The following is a 17,088-nucleotide window of genomic DNA, read 5'->3' as shown; positions in this document are numbered from 1 at the left end:
TGTAGCGTAGGACTAATAAATGACTCCGCTGGTATTTAAACCCAAACCAATATTTAAATGCACATTTAACTCTCTGTGTAAAATCAAAATATTTCAAATAATGGTTTTTTTTTTGTTGCAGTTATATAAAGTAAAAGGATCCCCACCAGCTCAATGGTTAAGTACTTGGCTGCTAAACTAAAAGCTGGCAGTTCAAAACCACCCAGCCACTCTGAGGGAGAAAGACCTGGAGATCTGCTCCCATAAAGATTACAGCAAAGAAAAACTTATGGGGCAGTTCTACTCTGTCATATAGGGTCACTGTGAGATGAAAATTGACTCAACGGCACCTAACAGCAATACCAATAATATAAACTAAATACGAGTCAACAGTTCCAATGTTTAAATCAGAATCAGAATAGCTCTAAAAAGAACACAAAACAAACAAACAAAAATGAGCTAGGCTATGGGAAAGTACTATTGGTTTTAATGAAAACTAAAAAAGCAACTCATAGTTCTACCTGTTTATTGCATTCATTGCCAGATCAGTTGTTGGTGAGAAGCACCGGCAAAAACTACATGTTCCAATTATTGTTGCTGAATTTACTTGGTTACTAAATAGCAACAATGCCTTCTTTTATAGACGGAACTATGTCCCCCAAAATATGTATTAGATCTAATCTAATGTAATCATGTTCCATAACACAATCAGTTGAGTCATGCCAATATAGGATGGATCCTAAACCTAATCACTTCTGGGATATATAAAGGGCATCATAAACATAAAGATATGCAAGCATATACTGGGGAAGACAGATGCCATGTGAGGATCAACAAGAACCAAGGAACCCCTAGCAAGGAAGGAATCAACATGGCTGAGACCCTGATTTTGAACTTTTAGCCTCCAGAACTGTGAGAAAATAAATTTCTGTTCTTTAAAGTCACCAACTTGTGGTATTTGTATTACTGCAAGTATTTGTGGTATTTGTATTTAAGGCAACTGATAAAAGTGCAAGAATGAGAATCCTAAGATCTTAGTTCTGGTGCTAACACAAGATTATTTCATAGCGTGGTTCAGCGCGAGGCTAGTCTCTACCTAATGAGGTATCTGCCCCATATCTGGAAGCTACTAAGCAAAGTGTTATATAAAATCCAAAATGATATTATGATAAATATATATTAAAACAACGCTTCAACTATCACTATTCAAAAGGATCTTGAATTTAGCCTTGAGAATATCAAAACTTTCTTTTTTTCCTTTTTCTTTAATTGAAAACTCCAGTACTATCTTACACTCTTGGAGTATTTATTTCCCAAGTGCTTTAATATAACAGCCAATTGCTATCAAAGTTCTTTAAGTAATCTCATTAAGTAATTCCCTTAACACCTCAGGAAGCATGTCACTTAGAACTGCTTATATCTGTTCCTTTTTCCTCTCCCAAAACCGTTCCTTGCTATTATCTATAGTTACAGACCATGGTATTTGTACTTTCCCCAGCTACCAGTACAGGCCAAACAGAAAAAATCCTCAGATTAGAGTGGGAGAAACATGTTCCAGTAAGATTCCTGCCTACCCCACCCCACTTACAGCCCCCACAAAAGCCAGGAAGGGTTTTGACTATTTCTGATTCTCTTCTCCAAATTACAGCCAAGTACTTAGAAATACTGTTAAAAGCAGATAAGAGGTAAAATATTCTGAAATTTAACACAATTACTTATGTTCAGGGAGATCAACTACTCACCACAGTTCTCATAATTATCTCTAAATTTTTGCTCTGACTCAGAGTTAGCTGCTGAGGCTAACTTATACTTAAGGAAAAAAAAAAAAAAAAAACAGGTTACCAGCTTGCCCGGCAAAATGGCTGCCCAGGGAATAAGGATTTATGACACAAAAATAAGGTCGCTTTGAAATACGCTTTTAAATTTAGCTTTTGGCAAGCCTTCCAAATCTAAGAAAAGGACAAGGTGGCAGGGAGTTCTTAGAAAGCTTATAAAAGGGGATACTCAAATGGGATTAGGGTGCGCTATTCTGGGGCACAGGTCTGTAGTCAGACAATACATGAAATCTGAATCAGTCTGTACTTCCCCTTCCATGAGGGTTCTTTCTGGGGTCTGTGGATAAGATTCAGGTTGATGGGGAAGCCTCTGAAACTCTAAGCAAAATATCATACACGTCTATATGTACATTTTGTCTGGGAAAAGGGTTCCCAGCTTTCATCAAATTCTCAGAGGCCCCTTGCCCAAGAAATACTGCACTCGCTAAAGTCTTAGTAATAATGAATTCACAATGGCATTCTGCATACCCTTAGATCTTAGGCTTGTTCTAGCCTCCTTTAGCGATTGGAGGAGAATTAAAAATAACTGAGGTTCTTATGATTCACTTAATATTGGGACTGTGGCTTACTAAAAAACCATATTGTTATAATTGCTATCCCTTACCCCAAGATGTCAGAAATCTTTAAACTTTTTATTACAGTATAACACACTTGCAGAAAAGTACATAAATCAAAGGTGTACACTTTATCAACTTTTTTTAACCTACGAGTTTTTTAAATTGTTAATAAGCAGGTGATGTAGATCCCTGGAGACTAAGATACAACAAGAAAATGAGATCACAAATGAGACCCACAAACCAGAAGTACGGTTATATTTAGAGGTATGCTCCTCCAGTCTCTCTAAATAACACCCAAGCTGCTTGTTATGGAGTATCTTATCGTTCCAGTGATGAAAGGGTAGGGGAGCAGCGAAAGTGCAGAAAATTCAGAAAGATGCTGCAGTGTATAAAAAAAAAAAAAAAAAAAAAGTGTATAGAGGGGCTTAATGTACATAGAAATCTTCGGCCAAATTGAGCTGGGTTTGAGGCTTGGAGTCTATAAACATGGCAAACATCACTAAGTTGGTAAACTTTTTGAAAAATCTTCAAGACAGACTGGCTTCTGTCCTAATTAGTTTGTCCATCTTCTTACCTAGTACTATACTATACAGAAGAACCTCAGATTATCATTAGTATTGATAATTTCTTTTCCAATAAAATGTTTAGCTTATTTTTCCATTAAAAAAAGTCTTTAACAACTGTAATAATGATATTTCATATCCCGCCCCTTACCCTTACCTACCCATCTCGTAACTTTATGTGATAAGTTAAACAATATAAATTGTTTAAAATAATTCCATAAAATTCATCTATCTATGCCTGCACACTTCCACTGCATTACTATATCAAGGACCAAGCTTCAATTAACCACTATCTGACCCTTGTTCACTTTCTTCCCACCCCTCCCCCTGCCAAAGTTTGCCCTTCCTGCCAAAGTTCAGCACTTCCTAGAAAAGTCTCACTGCCTGTTTGATATTGTACTTCACTTTAGTCACCAAAGGAAGAATTTACAGGTGCTTGGCCCCATCTATAAGACCATGACCGAAATCTGACCTCCTGTTACAATACGTGAACTCTTGCCCTACTGATAAGGCTGGCAGATATAAGTAGGATTTTTCAAATAATCCTTTGGGAATTTATAAGCAGTACAGCCATAAAAGGGGGGTGAATGGAAGGTCGGTTTCACTAAAAATAATAAATATTGCCATGTTTATTCAAAGTGTGCCTTGTTATCCTCTAGGCCAAAAGTTCAGATAAACACTATTGTAAATGACAAAATATTAGAACTTCTTGTTACTTATGCTATGATCCTTCCGTTGGACACCAACAGAACTGTTTTTCTTCGTATAAGTTCCAGCCCTGATATTGTATAACACTGCCTGAGACTAGAATACTGGACTCATTTGTGGGTCAAAAGGAGGGTAGTTATCTTTTAAAATAAAAAAAAAAACATTTATTGAGTATTATATACTAAGTATCATGCTAAATGCTGGAGCTAAAAAGATGGTACCTGCCCTAAAAGAGCTTACCATCTAGTGAGAAAAAAGAACACATATTTAGAATATAACATTATAATAAAGATACCAGTAATAAAAATATGCAGTGGGTGATACAATAGCACAAAGGGGAAGCGGAGTCCACTTAGTTCAACCTGGAGTGTCAAAAAAATTTGCAGGAGGACACGAGTATTAAAGTTAAATGAGAATAAGTAAAATAAAACTAAATGGGAACAGTAATACAGGCAGGCAGGACTGACATGAGAAAAGGATTAGAGGCATGAAACTGCATGGTACAATAAAAGAACTGGAAGCATTTCAGTATCAGTAGGGGAAGGTATGAACAGCAGGAAATATGGTTGACAAGACATGGAAGACCTTCTGCACTTCTGTATACTACATATTTTTTGTATATTTTTATATATTACTCCACAGATGATCTGCTAAAGGATTTTAAGCAGATAATTTATATGCCAGATTTATCCCTAAGACTATGATGAGAAGAGCTGAGTTAAGGGTTTAAGATATAAGATAGGAAGGCCAGTCAGGAGGCTCTTTTCGATAATCCTGATGAGAATCTGAACTACGGCAATCGTTTTAGGATAAGGAATGAGGAGAGACAGTAAAAATAAATTTAGGGGGTAACACCTATAAGATCTGGAGATCTGGACATGGTACTGAGAAAGAAGGAAGAGTTTAGGTTTCCAGCTAGTGACTAGATGGATGTTGCTATCCTTACCTGAGATGACTGGAAATTCAAAAAAAGCATGCTGACTGGGGTGGGGGGCAAGAAAACAAGCTCAGTTCATTCTGAAACATACAGAGTTTATACTACTTGTAGAATATCCAAAAGGTTAGGTTTAGTACATAAATATATATATATATATGCACACACAAAATTATATCACTATATATATAGTGATCCATAGGGTTTTCATTGGCTGATTTTCAGAAGATCTCTAAGCTTTTCTTCTTGGTCTGTCTTAGTCTGGAAGCTCTGCTGAAACCTGTTCAACATCACAGCAACACACAAGCCTCTACTGACAGATAGACGGGTGTTGCCTGCACATGAGACCCACTGGCTGGTATCAAGGATTCTACTACCGAACCACCACTGCCCCCTCTAATTGAAAGGTGAACAGTTCGAACCCACCAGCTACACCACAGGAGAAAAATGTGACAACCTGCTTCTCTAAAAATTTATAGCCTTGGAAACCCTATGGGACAGTTCTACTTTGTTCTATAGGTTTGCTATGAGTCAGAGTTGACTGAACAGCAACAGGTTTGGTTTGGGGGTTTATATGTATATATGCATAAATATGTATAAATATGTGTGTGTGTGTATATATATATATGCTTATATAAATTTATGTGTGTATACATATACACAAGGAGCCCTGGTGGTGCAATGGGTAAAGCACTTGGCTGCTAACTGAAAGATCAGTGGTTCAAACCTACCAGCCACTCCATGGGAGAAAGATGCAGTGGTCTATTTCCATAAAGATTTACAGCCTTGGAAACCCTATGGGGCAGTTCTACCCCGTCCTTATAATGTCACTATGAGTCGAAATTGGCTTGACAGCAGGTTTGGTTTGGTTTTATAAATATACATATATACACACATACACAAAGAACAGTTAGAGCCCACAGAGACCAAAGCAAGCAACAAGTAAAAGTACCGTAAAGGATGACAAAGGGATTAAGAGTTTTAAGGCATAAATGATCAACAAAGTCAAATGTAACAAAAAGGTCCAGTAAGATATTCAGGGTAGTGGTATACTGGATAGATGAGAGAGAATGAAGAATGAAAACACAGCAATAAGTACTGAAACAGAAAGAAATGAGAATAATACAGTTTATTTTCCCCTCAGTTCCCATTTCTTTATTCCTAAATTCTCACTTTTTAAGGCCTGCTGTTAATATTAATTACATCAGGGTATAAGAAAAAAATTATATTACAAATATTTATATTAAGTAATCCATTTTTAAATATCTTTGTTTTTAATATTATGAAGTTACCCTCTACCATACAGTAGTATAAATTAGTGTTTTAAGAATGGAGAAACAGATACAGAGAAGTAAAAAATTACAACCCAAAATAACCTATGTAAAAAGTCAGCACTAGCATATAAGTTATACATGCCGTGGTCCTCACTTCAGCTAAGGAGATAGTCTGTCCTTATTTCAAGGCCCTATAGGTCTGGAAGAGTAGAAACTTAAAAAAAATCCATGTATTCAAAAAAAAAATTAGGGCTGAGTTCTTATCACTAGTTCTACCTTGCAAAAGTAGGGAAAACAGTGAATAGAGAAAGAGATTTGTTTATACCATATAAACAATGTTTTATCAAATTGTTATAAAAAATTTATGAATACCAAATATTTAAACATTACAGAATACCAATATGTAGAATTTATTTTTAAATGCGCAGTTTAAATAACCACCAGTATGTCCTAGCTTCTACACAGTTTGGAACTATATAGTCACTGTACAGTTAAGAATGTGTAAATGTTATACAATCGATAAACTTTGTACACTGATGACAGACTACGACTGCTATCTATACGACTATACTTCACAGTATATACTTTTTGAAATACCAGTGTGTTCAACCATCAGTATCAGATATTTAACTCTTGCCAGATATTATAAAAAAAAAAAAAAAATGCTAATTATGTGCCAGAGACTGAGGTAGGCACTACTCATACAGTATCTATAATTGTCATGAAGTAGGTAATTGTTATTGCATTTTACGTATGAGAAAGCTAAGGTTTAAGTGACTTGCCTAACACTACACAGTTATTAAGTGCACAACTAAATTACTTCAGTGCTCTTATGGATCACTATTAGGGTTCTCATTCCAGGAAAATTGCTGTTACCTTTTTTATATAATTTTAATAAAGCTTATAAAAACTAATATATACACACAGTGATGAGATATAGTACTATTATATCATAGTCATTCATGGAATGTGACTTCTCCCCTCGTAGACGGAAACTTTTTAAAACATGGGCCCTTAATTTATACATTCTTGACTCTTCAAATCCATTTCACACAGAATAGAAATTCAGTAGGTGCTTACTGAATAAGTAAATGAATAAGATTCAAGTTAGCATATGTTCAAACCAATGTACTAGGTTCTTTTGCTACCACTTATTTATTAATTCACTCAACTAATACTTATTAAGTACCTACTATGTACCAGGTGTGGTTGTTGGTACATAAGCTGTAACATTAAACAAAACAAACTACCTATTCTCACAGATCATGCATTATTTTTTCAGAAAAAATCCACTTGATTTTGAAATTATGATGCTTGCTATAAGCCTTAAAACTAGATGTGAGTGAATATGGTTCTTTTTCCACTGGCATTTGGATTAAATACAAAAACGGTGAACTCCTATATCCATACATACTACTGAACAGACTAAACAAAGTCATGGAGCATGGAAGCAAGATGATAAAAGAGAAAGGAAAAGGGTGTGGCAATGGAAAAACTATTCCATACATGAATTCTACCAAACTTCAAAGAACAGATAATTCCTATCTCATACAAGTCTTATAGAAAAGAGGAAGAGATGTTCAACTCATTTTGATGAGGCTAAAGTAACGCTGGAAACCCTGGTGACGGAGTGGTTAAATGCTACAGCTGCTCACCAAGAGGTCAGCAGTTCAAGTCCACCAGGCGCTCCTTGGAAGCTCTCTAGGAAAGTTCTACTCTGTCCTATAGGGTTGCTATGAGTCAGAATCGAATCGACAGCAATGGGTTTTTTAAAGTAATGCTGACTTTCAAACCATATAAGAAGAGTGATTTTAAGCCTATGGAACTTGTGAACATAAATACAGCAATACTAAAATATATGTGTATATATTTTTAAGGGGTTAAATTTCACAGGTGTTAAAATATAATAATAGTGCTCATCAAGTCAGGCTTATTTCAAGGATGGACAGATGTCAACAGTGTTCCTCAATATCTGCAATAATTAGAAAATAAAGTAAAAAATGTTAACAAAAACTGTAAGTAAAAAAACTTAAGGAGTTTAAAATTTTATTCTTCCATGAATGAGATGACTCAGCATTATAAAGTTGTCAGTCCTTTCCAAAATTTATCTATAAAGGAGAGAAGAGGAAAAGAGAGGAAGCTACTCAAAGTGTTTTCTGAAATACTCAGAGACTGCTGCAAAATACTTCAGGCCATAAAGTCCAAAGACCACTGTCCCAAACTGTCCAGAGTAATGATTAAGTGACAATATGTTAAAAATGAAGGAAGAAAATAGATAACAGACTGGGCAATAAGACATACTGGAACATATTTAAAATAACCTGATATAAGATTCCCTGAACTTTGCTACCAAAGATACCAGTAATGAATACCTCTCATCAATTTCTTTGTTGATATTTTACCCTCATAGTTTAGTTTTCTGATTGCCTCTGTGTGTCTGTGTGTTTGCATACAGGTGTACTGCCAAGATGGGGAAAGTGGTCATTTCTTTAAATTTTCATTAACAACCATAATATTTTTCCCCCACAGGTTTTATTTTCTAAATTCCTTTATATGACAAAAGGAATAATTGTACTCAAGAATAAAGAGTAAACAGTCTATTTTAATAAGTAGGCTATTGTTATTTAAATAACACTATTATTAAATTATTAAATTAAGAACAAAAATCTGTGCATGTGACTACTTGTAGATATAATCTACTAATTTGCTGATGATTGATAGAAATGAACATCGCTAACTTTACCTATATATTGCATGACAAACATGAAAGATTCCAGAAGCAAGAAAATAATTACTTCTTTTTTTTTATAATACTCCTTAAACAACAAATAGTTTCCATCTCTCACTCTTAATAATGAAGAGAAAAACTAGCAAAAATGAGAAAGCAGAGTTTTGAATTCAATATACACCTTTATTAGGCAGAGCCAGATAAAGACTCACCAGTACAGAATATATGTGCAGACATCGATAAACAGGAGAGAAATCCACCAAATCTTGGGCCCCAGGTACCTGCAAACAAAACAAAGATCATCACAAAATATTAAAACAGATATTAAGAGAAAATTCACTTACTTTTAGCATTCAAGTGTATAAAATAAAGAAAAACAAAATCAGCTCTAGCTTCTAAAAGAGAAATACAAAACAAACAAAACCATGCTTCCCGGCACCCAGTTCTGATATTTTACCACTGAATTAGTAAATTATGAAAATATACACCAAGGCTGAGACAAAGCCCACAACGACGGATAGCAAAGAAAAGAAACAAGTTATGCTGGTCCTGCATCTGCTTTTAGAGCTACATCTCAGGTCATGTGCCTCCGATGTTGTTGTGTGCCATTGAATTGATTCCGACTCACAGCAACCCTATGAGCATGGGGCTCTAAAGGGAAAAATAATAAACATGGGGGAATGTAACTTTGATGATTTGACTTTGTCTTCTTAGATACATGGTGGTTTACATTAAAAAAAAAAAAAAAACTTAGGTTTCAGTGGTCAAAAACAAAATTTGCAAATTGAATTGCCTGACAACCAACTTTTGAAGAGCACAAGAATTAATGAATACTTAGGTCAGCATGCAATCAAAATATAGAAATATGCTAGGAAGAGAAGGGAAGTCATACAAAAAATATAATAAATGAAAAAGTCAAACCTAGAATAATACCAGTGGATTATAATGTAGATAATGAATGCAGATTAAACCTAGGCATCAAAAGAAAAGGCTTTAAAAAAAAAAAGCACTTGAGGGAAGAACTGGAATATAGTCTTGGTGTAGAAACTGATTTGCTATGTGACCTGACAATGAGTAAGTTGCAATTTAAAAAGGAAACTATCAGTTGACTTACAAAGGACACTGAAAGTAAAATGTTGAACAAACAAAATGAAAAAATATATATAAAGAAATAATCAAAATAAATACCAAGCAGAAATTTTTGCTGTAACTAGTATACCTAAATTGGGTTAAAGTGATTCCTGATAACAAGAGCAGTTTTCCTAATTTTATAAATATTTCTTCTTTTGGAACATAGCTTCTTCACAAGGTAATTTTCCTAATGAAATCTACTCACTCTACAATTCAAGAGCACAATACCTACTTTCTTTTTCTTCAAGAAATTATCTCTCTATATTCACTAGTTCAAATTTATTGACTGCTCTGTTCATCCGCTTTGCATCCAGGACAGAGACTAAATCTCTATGTTTAAGGACCTCAAAATGCTACATACTTAGTAAGTACTCAGAACAAATTTTTATGTGAGCCCAAAGACTGATGTTAAAGAGCTCAAGATCCTATACCATGGCCCAAGCGTGGTTTTACTTAAAAAAAAAAAAAAAACAACCAACTAACCAACCCTTGGAAGAGTTAATGAGCACCACAAAAATATTTTATGAACAGATGGGCACCGTGTAGTTAAAGAAGAAGTAGGATAAAAAAGCATCCAAAAATATTAACTTTAAGAATACGAATGGACATTCACTTTTATCCTAATAACACAAAAAGATTCAACAGGGAATCTTGTATGAAATGACCACAGTACTAAAGCATCTTTATAGTCTCCTTTCTTTAAGTGCCAAGTGGAGATTTAGAGTAAATTCATTTTATCTTGCCAGCAAACTAGCACCTACTAGTGAAGCACAATCTCAAAAGAAGTAAAAATACTTTCTAAAATCATATTTACAATAGTATTTATACTACATAAAAACTATACATGTATTTATAGAAAGACAAGAAGGAAGTATATATAAAAAAAAGTTCAATCTGTATAGGAAATGAAACTTTTTCTTCCACTTAGAATCAGTGGTTTTAAAGTATTATAAATACACCTACTCCTCACTTATTGATTACTGCGTTACCGACATTTTGCATTACGAAGATAGTAAAAAAATCTACTATCTATTTTGCACTCTAATGACATATGCCTGGCAGTAACGAACACCAAGTTGCAAGGTGAGAGTAACACTGGCCGTGATGTTAACATTATCTGTGAATTTGTCTGGGCCACGATTTTCAGTGATTTGGCAGTTATGTAATGATGTAATTTGGCAATTAGGTAATCTTCCATTTTGTGATCTGATGTGGTCATCCTCCATTTTCATATAACGCCGATTCTTACATAACGACCTGGTCTTTGGAACCTAACCGTGTCAGTAAGTGAGGAGAAACACACACACAAAAAAAGCTTAAGGAAATGTTCTTACCTCATTTTCAATAACTAATTCAATCCTAACTTTGCTTATATGTTCTTCTTTTTTTTTTTTTTTTGTAAATATCTTTTTTTTTTTTATAATAACTTTTATTAAGCTTCAAGTGAACGTTTACAAATCCAATCAGTCTGTCACATATAAGTTTACATACATCTCACTCCCTACTCCCACTTACTCTCCCCGTCTTGAGTCAGCCCTTTCAGTCTCTCCTTTCTTGACAATTTTGCCGGCTTCCCTCTCTCTCTACCCTCCCATCCCCCCTCCAGACAAGAGTTGCCAACACAATCTCAAGTGTACACCTGATATAATTAGCTCACTCTTCATCAGCGTCTCTCTCCCACCCGCTGACCAGTCCCTTTCATGTCTGATGAGTTGTCTTCAGGGATGGTTCCTGTCCTGTGTCAACAGAAGGTCTGGAGAGCATGACCGCCGGGATTCCTCCAGTCTCAGTCAGACCATTAAGTTTGGTCTTCTTATGAGAATTTGGGGTCTGCATCCCACTGCTCTCCTGCTCCCTCAGGGGTCCTCTGCTGAGCTCCCTGTCAGGGCAGTCATCGATTGTGGCCGGGCACCAACTAGTTCTTCTGGTCTCAGGATGATGTAGGTCTCTGCTTATATGTTCTTCTTAATGCAGTTTATTTTGTTTTGCTTTTTCTCAGAGCCATAGTTTCCTCTCTCAAAAGGAAATTGCTTCTAGCCATTTTTCAGACAGAGCCTTATCCCTTTCACATGTCAGAGCAATCCTTCCTTATAGAATGAACATACCTGTTAGGGGACAGATTCCCTAGAAATTTGTCAGGAATAAGTTAAGGTGCCCCTTAAGGAAAGATGCTTGGTTACTAATACACTAAGATTGGTTCATCTGAGGAGACTTTAAAAATGGAGTTATTTAGAGAGTGAAGAAAAGCCTTTCCTATCATGTCCAACAAGTAGTTACAACTAAATCTATTCTCTGTGAGAGGATCTCCTGACATCATGCTACTCAGTTTCACACTGTTCCAAGTGCCCTGACTTATAAGTATTTGCTCTGCTGTTTCTTAGCCTCTGGAACTATCATCCAGTTAAGTCCTCTTAAGCATGTAACTATCAGCTTTGACAGCAGTGCACTGAAATCTAGGCAAAAAAAAAAGAAGGCACAGAATAGGGCTTCGGTTCACAATCCCTATCCTCCACTCCCAAAATAGCCAATATTTAGAAATCCTTTTTTCCCTCTATGTTCCCTTCTGTGAGGAACACTAAGATGTGCCGTCCTTCCAGGAGTGCTGTGAGAATAAAGGTATGTAAAGTATGCACTGACTCATGTTGCTTTGAGCTAGATGTGTTTTCTCTGCTTCTACTAATGAAAAAGAATCACAGCTACAGAAAGGCAAAAGGAGAAGAGCAACACACACTCTACGTGAAGGAATGCTTCGTTTTTGGAGAGATAAAAATTGAACTTTCAAAAATCTAAATATATGGGGGCAAGGGAAGGATACCAGAACAAAAGGCAGTTTTTCCCAACTCATAATAATAAGTCTGTTTTAAGGTCCACATTTTGCTCCCCATTTAGAATGCTAAATCTCTGTCAAGGCTGTCTTCATTCTTCTTCCCTGCTGTCTCCCTCCTTCCCCTGAAGTTGCAAAGAATGATTCAAGCAGGTTTAGGTTTCAGCTAGGGGCCAAGGGAGGGGCCCAAGGACACTTTCCTAAGCTAACAATGACTGTCTCTAATGGTTTCTGTCTCCTAACAAAAGCCATGACTCTTTCTTTATCAGCTTCATCTAATTTTTCCTTTCCAAAGTAAATAACACAGGCCTTGCATTTTACACATGTCCAAGTCTGACAAATCATTATCGACAGAGACTATAACTGATAAGAGATAACTTTGTGGTAGGACGTTGTCATTTCCTCTCATAAGGGCTTTCTTTCTGAGATACAGAAACATGATTAAAATAGTTAAACATTTCCTCTGCCTGGCAGTCAGGAACTCAAGACATTAAGATACTGGGGTCTGTATTTTTCTCGAAGTTCAAATAGATCCATGAAGATATCAACAGTAGCTACAAACAGTATACTCTAAATTATCCTACTTTTTTAACTAGTTGGTTTCCTTAAGAATTCACATGAAATAATTTCATCACCAAGGACAGCAGCTGCCTAATTTCCTATCTAGTTTTTGAATGGAAAGCCTTCTGCTAGTTCAAATCTATTTCTTTTCAGGGAGGAGCAAAATAGCAGGTAAGATTTTAAATTCGGTAACTAAGATAACTTTGCCTTAGAGCACGGTCTCATGTATAAATTAAGAGGACTTGGATATATTTAAAAATAACCAAAAATAATCTATTAAAATAATTTATGGGTAGCTGATATCCAGAGGTAGATATCATGGAGACAATTACTGCATTCTTCCACAATTACACATTCACATACTCACTAGAGATCATGTATCCACTACGCACCAGCGCATATGGCTAATATGTTTTAGTACAATGATGTTTACATTTATATGATAAATATTAATAGCTTCAATCAAATCTGAACTATAGGGTCGCTATGAGTTAGAATCAACTTGACAGCAATGGGTTTTCAGTCAAAGCAATACTTCTTAATTTTTATCTGTGGAATATTTGCTATTAAGTAGCATTTATATCCTATAAATACACCAGCTACCACAAGACGCCACAGCATGTTGTTTTGTTAGGGGCTGTCGAATTGGTTCCAACTCATAGCAACCCTATAGGACAGAGTAAAACTGCCCCATGGGATTTCCAAAGAATGAGAACAGCTGGTGGATTTGAACTGCCGACCTTCTGGTTAGCAGCCAAGCTCTTAACCACTACACCACCAGGGCTTTGCCACTATATTGGATGGCTAAAAAGCATCTGGAGATGGGAAGCAAGGAAGTGAGAAAAGCTGCCGTATAAGTAGGATTCATTTAAATAAAAATTTTAAAAAACTGAAAATAAAGTCTTATGAGCCTCTACAGACAGAACTTATTAGGAAAGATGCAAAAATTCAGAGTAAAACTAGAAATATTAGCTGTTCAGGAAGAAAGGAAAAATGAGCGTTTTTGATTATAAAAACTCTTGCAAAACATCAGGATCTCACTTTTATGATATGTTTTTCTTCTCTAATACAAATTTAGTTCAGATAGAAAAACCAGAAAATAGAAAGGTAATGGCTAAGTTACTCTAGCAAAGGATAAGAAAAAATGTTTTTAAATATTAAAAAAGAGATTTTGATTTTAAAATAGATGATACCTCAAGTTTTAATAGATATATTTATTTATTATTTTCTAACAGACCACCACCTCCTCCTGAAAGAAAAAAAAAAGGACTCAGAGTTAGAAGCTATTCATACTATCTTAAAAGACTCACTAGTGAAGGCAGGCAGGGAAACAAACCTGGTAAATCTACCACTTCACTGCTGGATAAGCATAATCATTAGGAAAAGGGGAAGAGAGCACAAGAAAAGCTTGCTTGCTCCTCTCCACTCAAGAAGAGTGGCAAATGTACTAGGAGAGACTTGCCTATTCTGCTGATCAAGACAGCACAAGAAAACAAAACAGAAATGCAATAGTGTGCCCTAGCCCTATTTTTACTACAGCTGTCCCAGAACACACACACACACACACACACACACACACACACACACACTGGCCATTTGCTTTTCTCTTAAGAAGCTTTTCAAAGGAGATGGATCATCCAAAAAGAATACAATAGAGGTTTGCAAGGAATTTAGATATGTCTCTCACTAATTTTTTGAGTCATTCTCTACCTTGAAAATGCTGCTAATTACCACTTTGTACAAAAGAGCTTCTCAGTATTGGTGGGTGAATGCAGGGACTTGGTACCCACTTCTGAGCATCAGTTGGGTCTCAAGTCATTAAAATGTACCAGGCACTTTTTTGCAGGGAGAAAACAAATTATTAGCTAAAGGAGCACTGCCTTTTCATTCAGAGGATCAGCTGTGACTACCCATATTATGTCTGGAAACTAGGAAATAGCTGGGAAACATTTTTCATCAGAGTGATTTTCTAAATTACTTTGCTTCCAAACTTTAGAGAAAAGAAGAGTAAAAATAAGGGAGAATTCACTTGGACATAGGCTTTCATGGAGTTAGACTAAACATCACAGATAGACCAACAAAAGAGAAGGCCTGGGATTCTAAGTGACTAGAATGAGCAAAAGTATAAAGATTTACTAAGTCTGTGAGCATATAACAATACCCTAATAAGAGCTCCATACTAAATAGTACAGGGTTTTGCTAATGAACTTATAACAGATTATTAGGATTCCTCCCGAAAAAACCCTAAACAGACTACTACTTAATTTGCTCAAGTATGTGTATTAAGCAGAAGAAAATGAAGGGGAAAAGATGACCACTTCTCCTTATCAAAAGCACCACGAAAAGTCTCATGGCTAAAATCAAAGGACAGTCCCTCAAGAAGTCGTTGCTTGAAGCCAACCACTGGTGAAATAAAAATTCAGCTAGTCTTATTTAATGAGGATTCGTTTCAAGCTTAGAAAGTCAAAATGTTAGGCGGCGGGAGGGGGTGGGGGGGTGGGGGGGAAGGCAATTCAGCACTATGTATGATATTAAACATAAAAGTTTTGAGAGGATTAAAAATAAGTTCAGGAAAAGTAGGTGGAAATGTATTATACAGGTAAAGAGCTTATATCCCTAATATATAAAGATATCATAAAAATTGAAAGAAAAAAATGCACATGGGCAAAAGACATGTGGGAACTATTTACCAAAAAAAAAAGATAAAAATAGCCTTCCAACTCAGGATCAGATACTCAGGTTCACCCACAGTAAGAGAAAGCAGATTAAAACTACACAGAGATACCATTTCTCATCTATGAGACTGGCAAAAATTCAAAAGCTTTACAAAATATTCTCTTAAAGAAGCTGTAGAGAAACAGGCACCTCATAGGTTGCTGGGGCAGGGGATGCAGAAAATGGTACAATTCATATGGAGGGAATTTGACAACATCTACCAAAACTACCCATATATTTCCTACTGAATGCAACAATCCTGCTTCTAGGAACTTATTGTGAAAATACACTTCCCACTATATGGATTTTTTTTTAATCTCAGTTTGTTTTTTTTTTTTTAACCTTTTTCTTAAGTTTAATACAGAAAATTTTGCCTTTCTAATGAACAATTCTTTAAGTTCTGATAAATGTATACGGTCTTGTAATCACCATCACTGTTGCTGTTGTTAGGTGGGGTTGAGTCATTGTCAAATCCTAGTGATACCATGTAACAGAGCTGAGTTGACCTACAGGGTTTTCTTGGCTGTAATCTTTACAGAAGCACGTCACCAGGTTGTTCTACCACAAAGCCACTGGGTGGGCTCCAACCGCCAACCTTCCGGTTAGCAGCCACAAACTTAACCATTTGTGTCACCAGGGCTCCTCAATCAAGATTTAAGAAAAAAAAAAGGCTTCATCACCTTCCAAAATGCCCTCATGGCCCTTTGAAATCAAATCACTCCCTGACGCCCAGCCCTTGGCAAACAGTGGTCTATATTCTGTTTGTCTTTTCCAGAGCGTCATATAAGTAGAATCATACACTATACAGCCTTTGAAACTGGCTTCTTTCATTTAGCATAACACATTTCAGATTCTCCTGTGCTACTTAATATGTCTGTGGTTCAAATCTTTTTATTTCAGAGTGATATTTCAATTATGGATTTATCCATTTATCCCTTCACCCACTGAAGGGCATTTTGGTTGTTTCTAGTTTCTGTTGATTTATGAATAAAGCTGCTATAGACATTCAGGTTCAGGTTTTTGTGTGAACACAGTTTTCACTTCTCTTGGGTAAACACTGGGGAGTAGGATTGCCAGGTCATATGCTAAGTGCATTTTTATAATTAACTAGCAAACTGTTTTCCAAAGTGACTGTACCATCTGCACTTCCACAGCCACAACTGCCCGGCATCCTTGCCAGTACTTGACTTGGTATTGTCAGGTTTTTTGCTTGTTTCTTTTTTTTTTTATGTATTTTTTCATGTATTTTAATAGTGTAGTTGAAACACTATTTCTAATA

At 35.8% G+C, this 17,088-nt stretch overlaps 1 protein-coding gene across 6 annotated transcripts in view; it reads right to left on the bottom strand.

Annotated features, from left to right (window-relative positions):
- Positions 1 to 17,088, bottom strand: part of EXOC6B (exocyst complex component 6B) — a 713,117-nt gene that overhangs the window by 377,558 nt on the left and 318,471 nt on the right. For all 6 annotated transcript variants that reach the window (XM_049856497.1, XM_049856495.1, XM_049856493.1 and 3 more), the window contains exon 8: positions 8,791 to 8,859. In XM_049856497.1, the coding sequence (XP_049712454.1) occupies positions 8,791 to 8,859 (69 nt within the window). The remainder of the gene's footprint in view (positions 1 to 8,790; positions 8,860 to 17,088) is intronic.

Source organism: Elephas maximus, chromosome 17 (genome assembly GCF_024166365.1).
Source record: "Elephas maximus indicus isolate mEleMax1 chromosome 17, mEleMax1 primary haplotype, whole genome shotgun sequence".
Classification (NCBI taxonomy): Eukaryota; Metazoa; Chordata; class Mammalia; order Proboscidea; family Elephantidae; genus Elephas; species Elephas maximus.
Note: the sequence above shows the minus strand (reverse complement) of the source record. Positions and strands in the feature narration are given on the sequence as shown.